We start from the raw sequence: 17500 nt of genomic DNA on the forward strand, positions 1-17500 counted from the left end.
TAAATTGCTTGTATCGTATAACTATTGAAATATCGATATTAATTAACAAAAATATTCCTTTCTTCTTCATTTGTCAATACAAAAGTTTGAATTTATATATATGTATATATATATATAAGTATGAAATAATGAGGGATTCTTTTATTCGAACTTTGATTTGTTCGTACCGAGTGTCGGTTCGAAACTATCACTTTGTAACTCCCGAAAGCGGGCAACCTCGTTGTAGCCCACGGCAGCTCTTAGGGCGTAACATCTTAATAATACAACCTGCTACAAACTACCCCCCCAGTTCATTACCCATTCCAGTCTAAGGGCGAGAACGAATCGAGGATAACGAAGCTCTCAGAAGTCGAGACGAGACGGTATGGTCCCGACCAAGCGGCAATTGAAAAATCGTTCGAGCTAATTAATTGGAGAATAATCCGAGGAGAACTTTAATAGCTCCGGCGTGGCCACGTTGAAACGACAAAGTATATACTATTACTATACGTTGGTACGGAATGAAAGATAAAGCGAAATCGAGATCAAAGGGATCGAAGAAAAATGGAGAAATCAACGAATGAATTAAAAATGTCGTCGTTGACTCGCGTATGGTGTTTCAAAGGATCAACATGTTTGTTCCTTTCTTTATTTATTTTATTTTTTTTTTTCTTTCTTTCTTTCTTTCTTCCTTTCTCTCTCTCTCTCTCTCTTTTTTTTACTACAAGATATGAATTTTTGAGAGAGAGAGAGAGAGAAAAAAATTAAAAAGATCAGGTGTATATTTGAAAATTCAGATAAAACCGATAACGTCGTTTAAAATAAATGTTATAAAGGAGAAAAGATTCTTTCGTCGTGTCGAAAAAACAAAATCAAAACGATCAAAGGAAAAAGAAATATAAAGAGAAAAAGAAGAGAGAGAGAGAGAGAGAGAGAGAGAGAGAAAGAAGTAAACAAATGAATGAAATATCTATGACTCCCATAGGTCTTTCAACGAGCGTGAGAAAAATCTAAGATACTTTTTCAGGTGTGAATTGTCGAAATAAGAAAAAAAGAAAAAAAAAAAAAGAAAAAGAAAAACAAATAAATAAAAAAGAAAGAAAGAAAAAAAGGAGGAGAAAAAAAAGGAGGAGAAACAAAGAAGAAAAAAAAAGAAAGAGAGAAAAGAAAAGATCAAGAGAGAGAGACGCTACGAAATACGTTCTCTTATCGAGTCGCATCTAATCCACGTCCTATTTCCGCAGGCGATCGTTGGATCCTATCTTTTCCTATCCTCTCGGTGACCATACCCAGCAACGATGAAAATAGCAAACGGATTTCGTATCTACAAAGATCGCACAAGTTCGCACGCTCGAAAATAAAATCTATGAAAAATCGACGATGGACCTTTCCGCTCTTGCATTTTATTTTCCCGAAGAAATGTAAAAATTCGACTCGTTTTACATTTACCAGACGAACATTAGAATAAGTTATGGAAAACAAAGTTTATAATATGTATTGAAAAACAATTGATTTTGAGAGAATTTTCATTTTCGATTAAACTTTAAAATTGTCTATGATTTATACCCGATTGATTTTATTAATCGATCGTATCTGTAATTTTTGCAATTTTCAAAATATAAAAAAAAAAGAAATATTCATTATAATTAATTCATTATAATTAATTAAATCATATTAAATAATAATTTATTTTTTCATTTATAAAAAGATATATAAACGTTTATCTCAGAAAATTTTAATCAAGAATACCAACGACAAGATTATCCACGATCGTAAATCTTGGATCTATTCTTCCGTTTATTCGCCCGAAGGAATGAATTTTTAATCTACCGATTGAAGAATCTAAGTTGGATGGGCATTTGGAAATTGTTAATTATGCTTGACATAGACATTTCAATTCGCGAGAGTTAAATCGAAAACAATAAAATGGTCCACCAAACGACGGAAATGCCAGAAAGGATAAATCTTTTATCTGTCGTTACTGTCGATTATAATTATCATTATCTGTATATACAGTAATTATCGATAAGCTATAAATCTGAAACGTTAGGAAAGAAAGATAAAAATAAATAAATGAATAAAAAATAAAAATTGAATTAAATTAAAAAATAAAATAAAAACGACAAAAAAAAGAAAGAAGTAAAGAAAAAAAGAAAAAAAAAGAAAAAAAAAAGAAAATAAAAAAAAATAAAAAAGATAATCGATCGCTGACAACGCCGCGCCGTGAGCGAGGATTAAAGCTTTCGATGGTAAGCTCGAAAATCGCTTTTCACCGAATTACCAAGCCATGTCTATCGACGATCGCTCGAGGCCCGACATTTTTTACAACATTTTCACTGGCCGACCATATTTGTTTCGTTCTGTTCGATACGCTGCAGAGAAAAGGGACGTGGAAGCTTTAAAGGGCTACAAAACATGAATTCCTCGCTACGGAGCTTTCACTCATTCCCGAGTTTTTCCTATTGACTTGGAGTAGATAGCATAGAATTTTTATATATATATATATATATATATATATATATATCGATATATAAATATCGATCTCTGCTTTTAACGTTATTTCTATTATTCAATCTCTCTTATATACGAAGTAATCAATTATAAATTGAACTGACACTTATCCGTTAAACCAAAAAATTACAACTAATAATTCATAGATCGTCAAAGCGATTTTTCAATGAAACTAGTTAGAAAAAAAAAAAAAAAAGAAAGAAAGAAAGAAAGAAAAAAACTATAGTAATTAATCGAAAACATCAAAAGAAAAAAAAAGAAAAGAAAAAAATAAAAAAATAAAAAAAACAAGAAAATCCATCCAATATCAGGCAATTTGTTAATGAAACTTCATAGAACGTCATTAGGACAATACAATGAAAAATCTCGTCGAAGATAATCAAAGGAAATACGTGTTATAACTAGTAAAAAAATCATCGAAATAATTCAGCTCGAAAAAGCTCTCATCGAACGTCATGAAAAAAAAAAAAGAGGAAAGAGTGGATGAAGGAAAGAAAAAAAACAAAAAAAAAGAAAAAAAAAGAAAAAATAAAAAAGAGAAAGAGAGAAAGAGAAAGAAAAAGGGAGAATGATATTCGACGAAAAATGGACAATGTTAGATTTGGTAAGATACACCGAATGATTTTATATCGTGACCCAATGGTCGTGTTAAGGTTTACCTAGCAGGATAGTCTCTTCCTCACGAGCTCGATACTAACCCTTAGTGGCCCTTAGTGTCCCATGTAAAAGCCAGTAGGGAGTTGGTGTGGCGCTAAACACGCACTTAAACTACCCTTATATCGCCTTACCCAGAGAGAGAGAGAGAGAGAGAGAGAGAGATATCGGAACCTATTACCCTACGATCAACCGACACGCTACTTCTATTTACGACGAACAACTCCGAACTGAAGGTCGACCGCACTGGGACACCTCGCGTAATAGAATTGTTTACCTTCGTGTTCGTCTCTTTGAATAGATCAACCTATGATATACGTAAACGTAAACGTATCTTCATACGACGTATTATTTACGACGATCAAAATATTTTTATTTTCATTTTCTTTTTCTTTTTTTTTTTCCCCCTTTCCTCTTTACAAACACATTCATTTTAAAGATATCCGATCAATTCTAATTCTATTTCTAATATATATATTAGATTTCTAATATATTTTATATATATGTATATATTTCGTTCTTTGCAATTTATAATATTATTGCTATTAAATATCGTATATATATCCATTGGCCAATATTTATTTCATTCTTATTTATATCTGTCATTAATTAAATATCATCTTACCTTTTCATTAATATTTTTTAATTCAATAATTTTAATTAAAGAAAAAAGAAAATGAAGTACTTCACCTGTCGAATTAATTCCATGAAAAATGAAAAATAATTCGCGATCTTTTTCCGTCTAATATAATTTCAAGGGAATATATATAAAACAAAAAAAAAAACAAACAAAAAGTAGAAAGAAAAAAATAAAAAATGAAAAGGTACAAGAAAAAGAAGAAAAGAAAAAGATCATATCATATATTTATTATAATCGACAATACGATTATCTTTACCTAACCTTTTCTCTCTCTCTCTCTCTCTCTCTCTCTCTCTCTCGTCATTTCCATTCGCTCTTTTTTGTGATCTTTATCAAAAGTATAGTGAAACATGGAAAAGATAGAAGATCGAGTGGAGACAAGATAAAGGATATTATCCGGGTAACGTAGAAACGGGGACACACCAACGATACCTAGAAAGACTTTCTCTGGATTACGAAGGCCATATTCAAGGTGCTACTTTTGGCTTGACGTGTAAAGTAAGAAGACGAATCGTCTTCCTGAATAAAGATAAAACGTGCCACCAAAGCCAAGGAACATATTCCAAGAGTTTCCTTGCGTGAACCGCGAAGGCTCTCTTGCTTGCTTCTACCCATTTATATCGATATCATATAGTAGTTCGGCAAACGTACCTATCATCTCTCCCTATTTATGATAAAATTGTTATGGGACTGGAGATAGGGGGAAAGGGAGTGGAAAAAGTAGCAGTTCTGGAAAACTACGCAAGGAAATAAAATGAAATAGCGAAATATGTGAATTAAATTATTGTAGTCTTTGTTTCCCTTTCCTTCCCCTCTCATCCCTCTCCTCGCTTAACCCTCCAACTCTCTCTCTCTCTCTCTTTCTTATGCCTTCCTCTGTCCCCCACCACCACCTCTTCCTCTCTCGCTCTTGCACAGCGCTTCACTTTTCTTGCGACAGACGGAATCGATTCGTGTTCTACGATCTTAACCCGAAAATACTTTGCCGTCGTAAATTTCACGACGTCAGTTTATTTCTACCCCACAATTTCGTAGAACTGGAACATACTACCCTCATCCCCTCTCCCCAACTCCATCCCTCTCTATACCCTCCCACTGGTCTGTTCCAGTTCAGACGTTAGTTCTCCTAGTAAAAGTTCAAGGACCTGAATCATGTTTACTGTATCCATATTGTTTTCTTTCACTGTGTTTACTCTATGTTATATTGCTATTATATATATATATATATATATATATATATATATATATATATATATATGAGCACGTGTGTATTCGTTCAATTTATCGGAATTTATGTTATATGAAAGAGGAAAGGGTGATTCTTCGTTCTTTATTTTTATCGTTTAAGTCAAGATAAATATATTGAAATCTTAAATTGTTCATTAACTAATATATTTATCTTTGTCGTTAGACAAAGATAAATATTTAATGTTTAAACATTTATTAAATTTATTAAATTTAAGATTGAAGAAGAAAGAAAAGTGATAATTCTTACAATATTTCTTTTTTTAAAAGATAAAAATACTTCAGAAACGTTCATTGAAGAAGTATGACATACTTTTAATGATAAAAGTTTAAAAAAAAAAAAAAAAAAAAAAAAAAAAAAAAAAGAGAAAAGAAAAGAAAAGAAAGAAAGAAAAAGAAATAATAGAGCGAGCTAATAAGGAAAGTTTAATAAACAAAAATTCGTGATTATATATAGAAACGCCGTAAGAAAATATAATGAATATAATTTTATCATATCATTCGACATATTCGTAGTTTAATGAAATCTCTCACCATCGACGGATTACATTCATTAAGATATCTACGAGAAAGCACGTAAATCTCATAAATTCCGAGGTTCGTAGCTATTTTATGTATGTACGTAAATTTCGTGAATGATTTTTAAGTAAGAAGACTGCGGAAAGACTGTTGAAGCTGCAAGCAGTCATCCGCAACTTGTTTAACAAACACACGTCGACGACTTCGTCAGTGCTTCTTGTAAACGACTCGCGATACGTCACAACGGGTTTCTAAAGCGTTCTTAAAGTAAAACCGAAGTGAAAGGCGTGAAGAACATCAGCCCAGTTGAGTACCGTCAATATACATTTGCATCTTGCAAACAGAGTTCTCACGTGTATGTATGCATGTATGCATGTATGTATGTATACACGCGTATGTGTGCCTATTCATGCACGTGCATGCGTGCATACGTGCGTGGGTATGTGCGCGTAAGAAGACATTTATGACATCTAAAAGCAAACTTTCTTTATAACTTTGTTGTCATAAGATGTACTATAATTTGTCGGGAATATTTACAATGTAAAAGATGTAAAATATCTGAGAGTCTATATGATCGTGTGAATAAGTTTGAAAATGAAAAAAAAAAAAAAAAAAAAAAAAATGAAAAATGAAAAATGAAGATAAAGAAGAGGAATTAAAATAGGAATCTTATCGTTCGATATTCCAATGTCTATCTATCGTCCGTAAGAAATTGTATTACTTTGAAAAATATATATTCTTATCTTAAGAAATTCATTGTATATTTTTATAATATTGGATTAAAAAGATTAAAAAGAAAATTAAGGGAAAAAAAAGAATTAAAAAAAGAAAAGAAAAGAAAAGAAAAATTATTTTTGAATTTTCACAATTTATTTACGCTTTTTCAAATTTAACGTCTATCTTTATTGTAAGATATAAAAGTTAATGAACAATATATCTTGATGAATTAACTTTGATCCATTCATCCTTTCTAATAATAAATGAAAAAGGATGAGATTCTGTTAAACGTAAAGATCTAAAAAGATTTCTTTTAGAATTTCACGTTGCTACTTAATCCTTCATCCTGACAAGTTTGCTCGAGTGAATTATAAAAAAGATAGAATAATTTTTAACTATTATCCCTTAACTATTTATTATTTCGATATTTCGATGGATCACAAAGGATCATCACGTATCGCGTTGATTTAAATTTTGCCGATCTCTTTTTTTTTCTTTTTTTTTTTTTTGTTTTTTTTTTTTTTTTAACTTACCTTGAACGTACCCAAATCCTTCACGCTGCATGCCAGTTTAACGTTACGTCCTGCCGGTACCGTGATATTTCCTATTTCAGAGACGAACTCAGGATCTCGTGCAGTGGTAACTGAAGGCAGAAAAAGACCAATTGTGACAGTGACGATGTTACAGTTCGTGCTTTCAAAAATTTGTTAAAAACAAAAAAGAAGTGGGAGAGAAGAGGAACGAATCAAGAGTGAGAGAGAGAGAGAGAGAGAGAGAGAGAGAGAGATAGAAAGAAAGAAAAGAGAGAAACACTCGTTGAAAATGTCCGTCTACGTTAACATCTGACGAATGAATCGTGACTCTACGTTTTAGCGTTCGTTTCTTCGAAAAATTTGCACGAGAATATTGTTGTAACATGCACATTTGCATATATCTCGTCACAAAAAAAAAAAAAAGAAAAAGAAAAAGAAAAAAAAGAAAAGAAAAGAAAAGAAAAAGAAAAAGAAAAATATTTAACAGAAATTTTGTTAAACTGTACTTTTGAGAAAATTCAACGTTACGATCGATAGAAAAATTTTTCCAGCTTACGATATTATTGAATCTTCATAAGAAAGAAAAATATACGAAGTTGTAATATGTCGATATATTCTGTTTTCGATACTCTATATGAACGTGTGTTGTACACATCGATAAAAAGCCTTAAAGGAAAAAAAGGAAATTTTTTACAAATCAGAAATATCTACATTGTCCTGACAAAAAAAAAAAAATTCGATACTATCGTTAATAAAAAAATCTTTCGAATTACGATGTCATTGAATTTTTATAAGGAATATATATATATATATATATATATATATATATATATATATATATAGAGAGAGAGAGAGAGAGAGAGAGAGAGAGAAAGAGAGAGACAAAATGTATGCGCGCGTGCGTGTGTGTTTGTGTATATATTTGTGTTTTGTGTATATCGATTTTCTTTGTCGATAAACATTATATATAATACAATAGACACACGTAATTGAAAAAAATCATCTTGAAAAAAAAAATTTGTAGGAATTAAATACGTTCTCTTGTCGATAAAAATTATACTGTGGGATCAATAGAAAAATCTTTCAAATCACGATGTCATTGAATTTTCATAAGGAAGAAAAAGAAGGAGATAGATAGATAGATAGATAGATAGATAGATAGATAGATAGATAGATAGATAGATAGAGTATGTATGTAGAGTATATCTCTATGCTTTTCCACCAATGGAAAAAGGAAATCGATCGATCTGCACCGACATACGTTCGTAGGCGGATGCGCTTTGAGTTATAGAAGCTCACCGCTCGGTGTGACAGCTTAGTTATTGAATACAAAATGCAATTTTTCAAGTCTTCGTTCCGGGACGGTCGCACTCACTGAAGAAAGAAGAACAGAGAGGGAGAGAGAGGACATACTGACGAACAGTGATCGAATCTTCGAAAGGAAATCTTGACAACCGAACACTCTCCTTCGATCTTTATTTCTTTTTTTTTATCTTTTTTTTTATTATTGTTGTTATTATTGTTATTATTATTATTATTATTATTATTATTATTATTATTTTAGATTATATTTTACAACTTTAATATATTTGCAAATAACAAAAATCAAACTTTCATTCTTCCGAGGATAAAAATATAATGAAGTTTTTTTTTTTTTCCTAATATCGACAGATTTTTCATATTAAAATAATTTCGTCAATAGCCAATTTTAATTTCATTAAAATTTCACTTCAGCGACGTTCCAAATAACATCGAATTTTTAAATAATTTGGAACAATGATTAATAATAAAATAGTAATCGGGAATAACAATGCAGAGATATCCGTCATTCAATTTATCTTCGAGTTTTACGTACGTATATCAAAAAAAAAAAAAAAAAAAAAAAAAGAAAAAAAGAAAGAAAATTAAAAAAAGAAAAATAAAAATAAAAAAGTTAACTTCAATTTTCCCAACTAATTATTCATGATATATTTTTCTTTTTCTTTTCATTTTTTTTTTTTTTTTCTTTGTTTCTTTTTTCATTTTTTCCTTTTTTTCTTTTATATTTATTATTAACGTATGATAAGAATACTGACGACGAAAGAGTTTCTCCCAAAAAGACACACACACACACACACACACACACTCTCTCAGCAATAATAGTAACGAAAGAAATCGAGATAGATAGATAGATAGATAGAGAGAGAGAGAGAGAGAGAGAAAGAGAGATAGAGAGAAAGAGAGAGAAAGAGCGGATCCAAAGCAAATCCGATACTCGATGCAACTAGTGTACCGTCTTAGCGAGTCACTTTCAATCCCCTTTTCTTACTACTAAGAAGCTCGCTAGAGATAGGAAGAACAGAAATGGAGCTGGATTGGTCCCCGTGTCTGTATGCACCGTTGCAGACTTTTAAAGTTGAATCGAAGTGACTATCGCTTGCCAAGGGAGACGTACATGGAGAGAAAGAGAGAAAGGGTTAAAGAGAGAAGAAATGGTTAAAGGTAGAGAGGACCAAGAGAAAGAGAGGGACTGCGGTGGGCGGAGGGGGAGGGGGAGGGGGGGGAGGGTCAAGAGAGGGGTTAAGGAATATGCTGTTAGAAAATTCTCTTTGGGTCGCTGCCATACTCGAAGTGGTCGTACTTACTACTACTCCCTTTCTCTCTATTGCTCTCTCTCTCTCTCTCTCTCTCTCTGTCTCTCTTTCTCTATGTCTCTCTTTTCTATTTCTTTTTCTTCTTTTCTTTTTTTTTTTTCTTTTTTTTGGATGTTGGATGCTGGACCCTATAAGATGGTAGATACACGAATGTATGCATGGTCACCTTCGATCCAAGATTCGTTCTTTCGTATTTCTTTTTCTTTTTCTTTTTTTTCTTTTTTTTTTTTTTTCTTTTTTTTTATTTTTAAGCTCCTCTCTTTTCTTTCTCTCTCGTCGAATATAGAAAATCTTTTACATTTTTATTATTTTACTTTTACTTTTGACATTTTGCGCGCGCACGATAAAAGAAATTCTGTCAACTTTCAAAGTCAAGATTTTTTCTTTTTTTTTTTTGTTTTTTTCCCCCTCCCCGACCCCTCCCCCCCCCTCCCATCGGAAAATGATACTTTTTCCACTAAAATTATCGTTATACGTATGAGAGTAGAAAACAAATGTGAAAATCTTTTTATCGGGTCTCGTGATAATTCCTTAAAGTCGCAAGACGCATTAGAAAATAAATTTCCATTTGGACGAATACCAAAGATTAAATCGGTTTGGATCAAGGGATTGTACACAAGAGCGAGAGTACTTCTTGAAACAGATCTGTTATCTCTCTCTGTCTCTCTCTCTCTTTCCCTCTCTCCCTCTCTCTTTCTAATTTCTATTTTCGTTAGTTTGGTCTATTTTCAAAAAGGATAGTAATTCACTTATCTTAAGAGATCAAGTTACGTGTAATAGATGCGTTCTCAAAGCCGATAATCGATCTTTCAAAATATCATTTTTATATTAGCATAAAATTTCATACGCATAATAACGTTATCCCTTTATAGAGACAGACCCATATGTGAATGTATTTGACGTTAATCCTGTTAGAAAGTCAACGATCATAATACGTAAATCTAAACAAAAGGAACAATACGTTCGAGTGATAGAGTATACTCGATAGCTTATAAAATGAAAAAGAAAGAAGAAAAATTAAATAAATAAATAAATAAATAAATAAATGAAATAAAATTAAAAAATTAAAAAATAGAAAAAGGAGCGAACAATAGAAAAAAAAATAATAATAATAATAATAATAAATGAAGATACGTAGGAGAGTACGTACGGCGTAGAGTCTGAGCTCTCATCGAGAAAATATTTCAAATTCGTTTGCGAGCCTCGTTCCGTTCCACGTGAGTCCTCGAGAAAGAGAAAATGAGAGCGAAAGATAGAGAGAGAGAGAGAGAGAGAGAGAGAGAAATAGAGAAAGAGAGGAGAGAGGAGGGGGGAGAAAGAGAGATAATCCGTCGATCTCAAAGCAGCCTGCAAACGGAAAAGAAAGAAATCTCTGTGGGAGTCCATCGAGCTAGCTCGGTGCGAGCCTTATTAGACTAACCTTATTAAACATCCGGGATGTATTAATTACCGAGGAAGGTATTTCGCGCTCGAGATGCATTCGACGGACGATAATTAATAAGATACTCGAGCGTGGTTTTCGCACGAGCTCGAGAAGAAGAATTCGAGATTTCATCACTGCGATAATATGAGATGTCGAGGGATGATAAAAACGAAGGAAAAAGAGAGAGAGAAAAGAAAAAAGAGAAGGAGAGAGGGGCGGGGACGGGGGAAAGGAACAAGAAAATATCCAATGAGAGGATAGAAAGTCATTGTAACCATCTCGAATGAGAACGCTCTTCGATGATCTCCGATGAAACACACGCTAGAGATTGAAATTATTTTAATTATATTTTCTTACGAGTAGTCCTTCAAATTTTCATCGGATAAAAATCGTGATAGGTAGGTAGGAAGAAAAGAAATGAAAAGAAAAGAATGAAAAGAAAAGAAAGAAAGAAAGTTAATCGAGTACGTGGTTAAACTCAATAATAATAATACGAGATATAAAAAGATGAGATTTCAAGAATTACTTGACTATTGATCGACTCATTTTTTTACATTACTTCTTTTCTTCTTCTTTTTTCTCTTTATCCTTCTCTTATATTCTCTTCTCCTCCCACATTTTCCTTTTTTAAATAAGTAAAAGAGAGATAGAGAAAGATAGAGAGAGAGAGAGAGAGAGAGAGAGAGAAAAAAAAAGAAACAAGAAGTGTTATTATTACTTTAAAAGGAATATTTTTTCTTTTTCTCTTTTTAAATCGTACGGGATAAGAGAGAGAGAGAGAGAGAGAGAGAGAGAGAAAAGAAAATCAAAAGAAAATCTGGAGTAACACAAGTGTTCGTATGCTATAAGGGAGTGGTTGGAGGTGGGATTGGGGTTGGGGTTGAGGAAGAGAGGAAAATAGAAAAAAAAAAAAAAAAAAAAAAAAGAAAAAGAAAAAGAAAAAAAAACTTGTCCAATGACGTCAAAGTTGTCATCTCGTTCTATCGTTCGTAAATTCGTATATTACATATGTTCCCCATTTTACCATTACACACAGGCTCGATACATAAACGACCATAGTTGTTACGTGTGGCTCTTCGCTCCTGGTGATTAAAGGAGGGAGAGATCTCTTCATTAGGGCTCGAGTGCTCGCACGAATTTTAATTAATATTCGCGACAGTTCACCGGTCACACTACGACTACGACTACGACTACGAATACGAGAAATACGATGGCGAACTACGACGATTGCGACAACAACAACTACGACGACGACAACGACAAGGACGAGGACAAGGACGAGGACGCGTGTTTCTCTAACGACCTACGCGAGAGGTACCAAGGAATTCGATGTAATTATCAAGGCTGTCCTATTAATTTCGTAAACATTCCCTGCTACATGTTTCAAGACACGATTTATATATGCTTACGTCACGTTCGTTACGTTTTCTCTTTCTTTCTTTCTTTTTTTATTTATTTATTTCTCTCTCTCCTTCTCTCTCTCTCTCTCTCCCTCTCTCTCCCTGTCTCTCTCTCTTTCTCTTTTACGAGAATGAAAGAATTTCAACTTCGCAATTAAAACAGACGTGTTTAATTCATCAAAAACGAGACCTAGAAATCGTCCGTAATAAACGCTCGAACTGATAATGAAAAATTTAAGAGTAATTAAAAAAATTGAAGTAATTAATAAATAAAAATGATATCTATACTCGTATTATATTTGTCAAAGAATGTTAACAACATTTGGATTATGTTACGTAGTATGATACTTTTTGATGATTAAAATATCTTCGGATAATTATCGTGATGAGCTTTGTTAGAAGCGAACAATTAAAATTGATAAGATATGATGGAATATACATACGTGAGAATTCAGTGTGAATTAATGAAAGGCGATTTAGGAGATTGATTTTAATGTATAGAAAAAAAAAAAAAAAAAGAAAAGAAAAAAAAAGAAGAAGAAAAGAAAAAGAAAAAGAAAAAGAGAAAGAAGAAAACGGAAGAAAAAGAAAAAAATTGCTGAATAGCATGAGATCAGACGTGATATCGATCATTATTTATGGGGGTGTGCTACTTAAAAATTGAAACGCTTATATTATATAAGATGCTGAGGGTTGAAAAAGTCGGCTAGACTCAAGGTTTAAAGGTGCCGACGAGTAAATCTCAAAGAGGGTGCTTTTTATCTTAAGTGTGAAGCACTTTGCCGAGCCTTCAGACTTAACAAGAGTCTAGAGTAAGAGAGATAGAAAAAGAGACAGAGACAGAGAGAGAGAGAGAGAGAGAGAGAGAGAGAGAGAGAGAGAGAGAAAGAAAGCAAACTCTCGCCTCTTTGTTTGTCTCTCTTCTTGTTTTTCCTTAAAAGAATATTAGCTTTATGCGAAAGACGATAAAATAAGCATACCAAAGATAATAACTCCTTTTTTTTTTTTTTTCTTATTCCTTTTTTATGACGTTTTCGACGATGAAGATAAAGCAAACTTTAAGACTTAAGGGCATTTTCGTTTAAGCAATCGGAAATTTCTGTTCACAACAACAACGAAAAAATGAAAAGAAAAAAAAGAAAAAAAAGAAAAAAAAAAGAAAAAAAGAAAAAAAAGGAAAAGAAAAAGCCTGCAACATTATCGAGTCTATCCCAAGGTTCGCGTGTTCCTTATGTATTTACCAGATATATTGGTATACTACTATCCAAAGAAATGATTTAGGAAGTAAAAACGATCACGTGTCACGTGTTCGATGTTGTATTGCTAGGTTCTAGAAAGTATCGTGAATATATGATAGAACGTCACGAAACATCACGTTACGAGTTATTTTTAAACTTTTATTTCCTCGAAATTGTATGTGTCGTTTCAAAGGAAGAAACGAAAAGTGGAAGAGAGAGAGAGAGAGAGAGAGTGTGTGTATATGAAAGAGAGAGAGAGAGAGAGAGAGAGAAAGAGAGAGAGAAAATTTTTATTTTAGAAAGAAAAAGCAGAAGCAGTTAAAAATAAAATTCTCTCTTCAAATTTATCCACAACGTTAAAAATTCCCAAGACGGTACTTTCTCTATCTATCTCTCTCTCTCTCTCTCTCTCTCTCTCTCTCCTCTCTCTCTCTCTCTCTCTCTCTCTCTCTCATCCTTTTCGATGGTACCTATTCGAAATGTATTCTCGAGATGTTGAACAATGTCGAGAGTGATTACATCGCAAACTTCTCCCATAAATTCTCATTGTGTATCTATCTTTTGAATATTAAGGGAAAGAAAAAAAGGAAGAGAAAAAAAAAAAAAAAAAAAAAAAAAAAAAAAAAGAAAAAAGAAAAAGAAAAAGAAAAAGAAAATCATATTGAACGAACAAATTGAAATAATAATGAAATAAAAAGAAAATCCATACTCCGATCGAATAAATCGAGATAATAATAATAATAATAATAATAATAATAATAATAAAAATAATAATAATGAATTAATGAATAAATAAATAAATAAATAAATAAAATAAAATCATATAAATTGCGTGCCTGATAAATATCGATTAGGTGCATCAAAAAAGAAAAAGAAAAAGAAAATAATAATAATAATAATAATAAAAAATAAAAAAAGAGAGCAAGAGTTTCCTCGGGTGAATTTGTTATTTAAATTTTCTTTTTTTTTTTTTTTTTCTATTGTCCCTTTAAAATATCACCTTTAGGAAAACAAACTTGAGGAAGAATCGAAGGAGATTCGAGTGCATCGAACAGAATGCACCTTGGGATCCTCTTAGTAACGACGAGGAAGAACTCTCGTTTACCTTCGGCTCTTAGCCGCTCGCGCGAACCTCGTTCGGGGACTTTACGTCGAGCTTTCGACAGTTTATTCCCGACGTGATGCGCATTCGAAGCTTAACAGAGGAACAAGCTCAATGCCAATTTCGTCTGAGTTTTGTTGAACAACCTGGCACCTACTACTTATTTGAGAATAAGACTTTTTAATTTATTCCATCCAAATCGTAAATTTTGTTACGAGAATATGAATCATTTTAAAAAGATATCTAAACGTTTTAAATTTGAATATAAAATATCATTTTTCTTGCGAAAAAAATGAACGATAAAAAAGTTAAAAAAAAAAAGAAAAAAAAAAAAAAAGGAAAAAAAAACAAAGAAGAAAAAACAAAAAAAAAATTAATAAAAAAAAGAACGCTACTCGATAGGAGAAATAATAAACAATTTTTTGTGCGACAGCACAAAATTTTCAATCAAAAAAATATCTCTCTCAAAGTTCGTAAATTCATAACAAATAATAATTACTTAATCTTATATTTACTTTATATATATATATATATATATATATATATATATATGCTGTAAACATTTTGTAATTTTAAACATTATTTCATTCTATTATCGAAAATTCTTAATTGTTACTTGCATATAATTTTTTCGTACATCCAAAAAAAAGAAAAAAGAAAAAAAAAAAGTAAAGAAATAATTGCATTAAGGAGGCTTAAAAATTAAATACATAATTAGAACGCAAACTGTAGTATAAACAAAAACGCACACACATACACGCACACTAAAGAAATAAACAAATTGAATAGAAAAGAAAAAGTCATTTGTCAAAAATTTGTAACACGATCAATAATTAACCAAGATCGATGGTTATTATCAATTATCGTGAGAAATGAAGACGATTTACGATCGTCATCGAGACCCCCCGTCGTCGGCGTTCGAAAGATAATAAAGATAGAGATAGAGATAGAAATATATAAGAAAAGAAAAGAAAAGAAAAGAAAAAAAAAGAGAAAAAAAAAAGTAGAGGCGAGACTAAGGAGGATCGTACTTCTCGCTCGTTTCAATCTCGCGCGATCTCCGTCCTTTTCTTTCTTTTCTCTTTCTTTTTCTTTTTTCTTTTTTCTTTTTTCTTTTTTTTTTTTTATATCCTCCCACGTAGAGGCCGTTTCTCCTTCTTTCTCAATTACGGTCGTCTCACTCGGTCGCTGTCTCCTTTCCGGCACGTCCGTCTCGTTTTCTCATTTTCCAGCTCTTGCGCCTTAACTCCTGCCCCGGGGACGATTCGAAGCAACCCCCGTTGAACTCATCCCCATTCCTTCGATCAACCAACCAACCCCAATTTCTCTATCTTTCTCTTTCTCACTGTGTCACCACACGCGATGACAGATTCACCAGGGAATCAAATTTCTGGCCTTTCTTTTGGGACCAAAAAGGGGCTTGCCAAGGACTCCTCACCATGACTTATGGCGTTAGCGAGGAGTTAGCTCTTTGAGTGATAGGCCTTTCCAATCCCTTTTCTTCCCTCCTCCTCCTTCTCCTCCTCCTACTCCTCCTTCTTCTCTTTCTCCTCCATCGACTTTACACGCCTTAAGACACGCGCGACGAATTCCGGATAGAGCTAAAAGCGTCAAGGTAGCTTCACAGCCTGTCTGATTTATTGTCGAGATGACTACTTACGATTTAAACGTTCTCTCTCTCTCTCTCTCTCTCTCTCTCTCTCTCTCTCTCTCTTTCTTTATCTACCACTCCTCTCTCGAACAGTTTCTTTCAAATCTTCGAAATCATTCCAATGTTGTTAACAATAGTTTCTTCCTTTTTTTTTTTTTTTTTTTTTTTTTTTTTTTTTTTTATATAGTAACGAAAGAATAAAATGCATTCAATATATTATTGCTATTTCATTTATCCAATTCCTTTCTCATTCTTATCTATTTATTTATTTATTTAATTTGATATAGACACCAGATGTTACCATCGTTATTACGTACAATTCATATGGGACTATGCCTATATGTTCATGATATTTATTCATGAAATATTGAAAAACATTTAAGCCTCATTAATACAAGCTTTAATGTGACCTCTGTGTAATATTATCGTATTGAATTGTTATAATGAAAAAGTATCTATGATAAGCATGACAAATCTTAATCCTACGCGCGTATGTAATAAAATTTTATTAATTAATACAAGGAGCAATTAATAATTTTTTTATAACAATTACTTTTCCTTCATACTTTTATCTGCTCTTTTTTTCTTGTCTTTTCCTTTTTTTTCTGTTTCTTTTCTTTTTTTTTCTTTTTTGTTTTTTTTTTTTTGTTTTTTTTTTTTCAAATTTTTAATGGAAAATAATAGAACACATTTGAATTGATTCATCCGCAGATGTAGAGAACTTCTTCGATCGAGAAAGTTATCCACGTGATAACGATGGCCATCGTTAGAGTGAAATAAAGCAACTAATAAAAATGGACGTTAACGAAGCGTAAAAAAAGAAAATTAAACGAAGAAGAAAAAAATAGAGAGAGAGAGAGAGAGAGAGAGAGAGAGAGAATGATAAACCGATTCGAGGATCGAACGGTTTGCCTTCGTTGTTGGCAATGTAGCAAATTAATCGACCATCTCTCGTCGCGAACGAACGTAATCCAAAGAGTAGAACGCAAGCTCGTATAAGCCGCGTTCTATGCGCGAGAGAATAAGCTTCGCGGCCATAAAGGCAGACAGGAAATTAAAATCGATCAAGCTCACCGGTGTCTCGGATGCGTCGTCCTTCTTGTTAGATTGCTACGCGTACGTAATATCCTTACTGGCCTACTAATGCCTTCTCATATATGTATATATATATATATATATATATATATATATATATATATATATATATAATTCATTGTAAAAAGTGTAAAATTCGAGTGGTATTAAATTCAAAAAA

At 32.2% G+C, this 17500-nt stretch overlaps 1 protein-coding gene across 4 annotated transcripts in view; it reads right to left on the minus strand.

Annotated features, from left to right (window-relative positions):
* Positions 1-17500, minus strand: part of LOC124954626 (neurotrimin-like) — a 275085-nt gene that overhangs the window by 173553 nt on the left and 84032 nt on the right. For all 4 annotated transcript variants that reach the window (XM_047507842.1, XM_047507840.1, XM_047507841.1 and 1 more), the window contains one exon: positions 6799-6908. In XM_047507842.1, the coding sequence (XP_047363798.1) occupies positions 6799-6908 (110 nt within the window). The remainder of the gene's footprint in view (positions 1-6798; positions 6909-17500) is intronic.

Source organism: Vespa velutina, chromosome 15, assembly GCF_912470025.1.
Source record: "Vespa velutina chromosome 15, iVesVel2.1, whole genome shotgun sequence".
Lineage (NCBI taxonomy): Eukaryota > Metazoa > Arthropoda > Insecta > Hymenoptera > Vespidae > Vespa > Vespa velutina.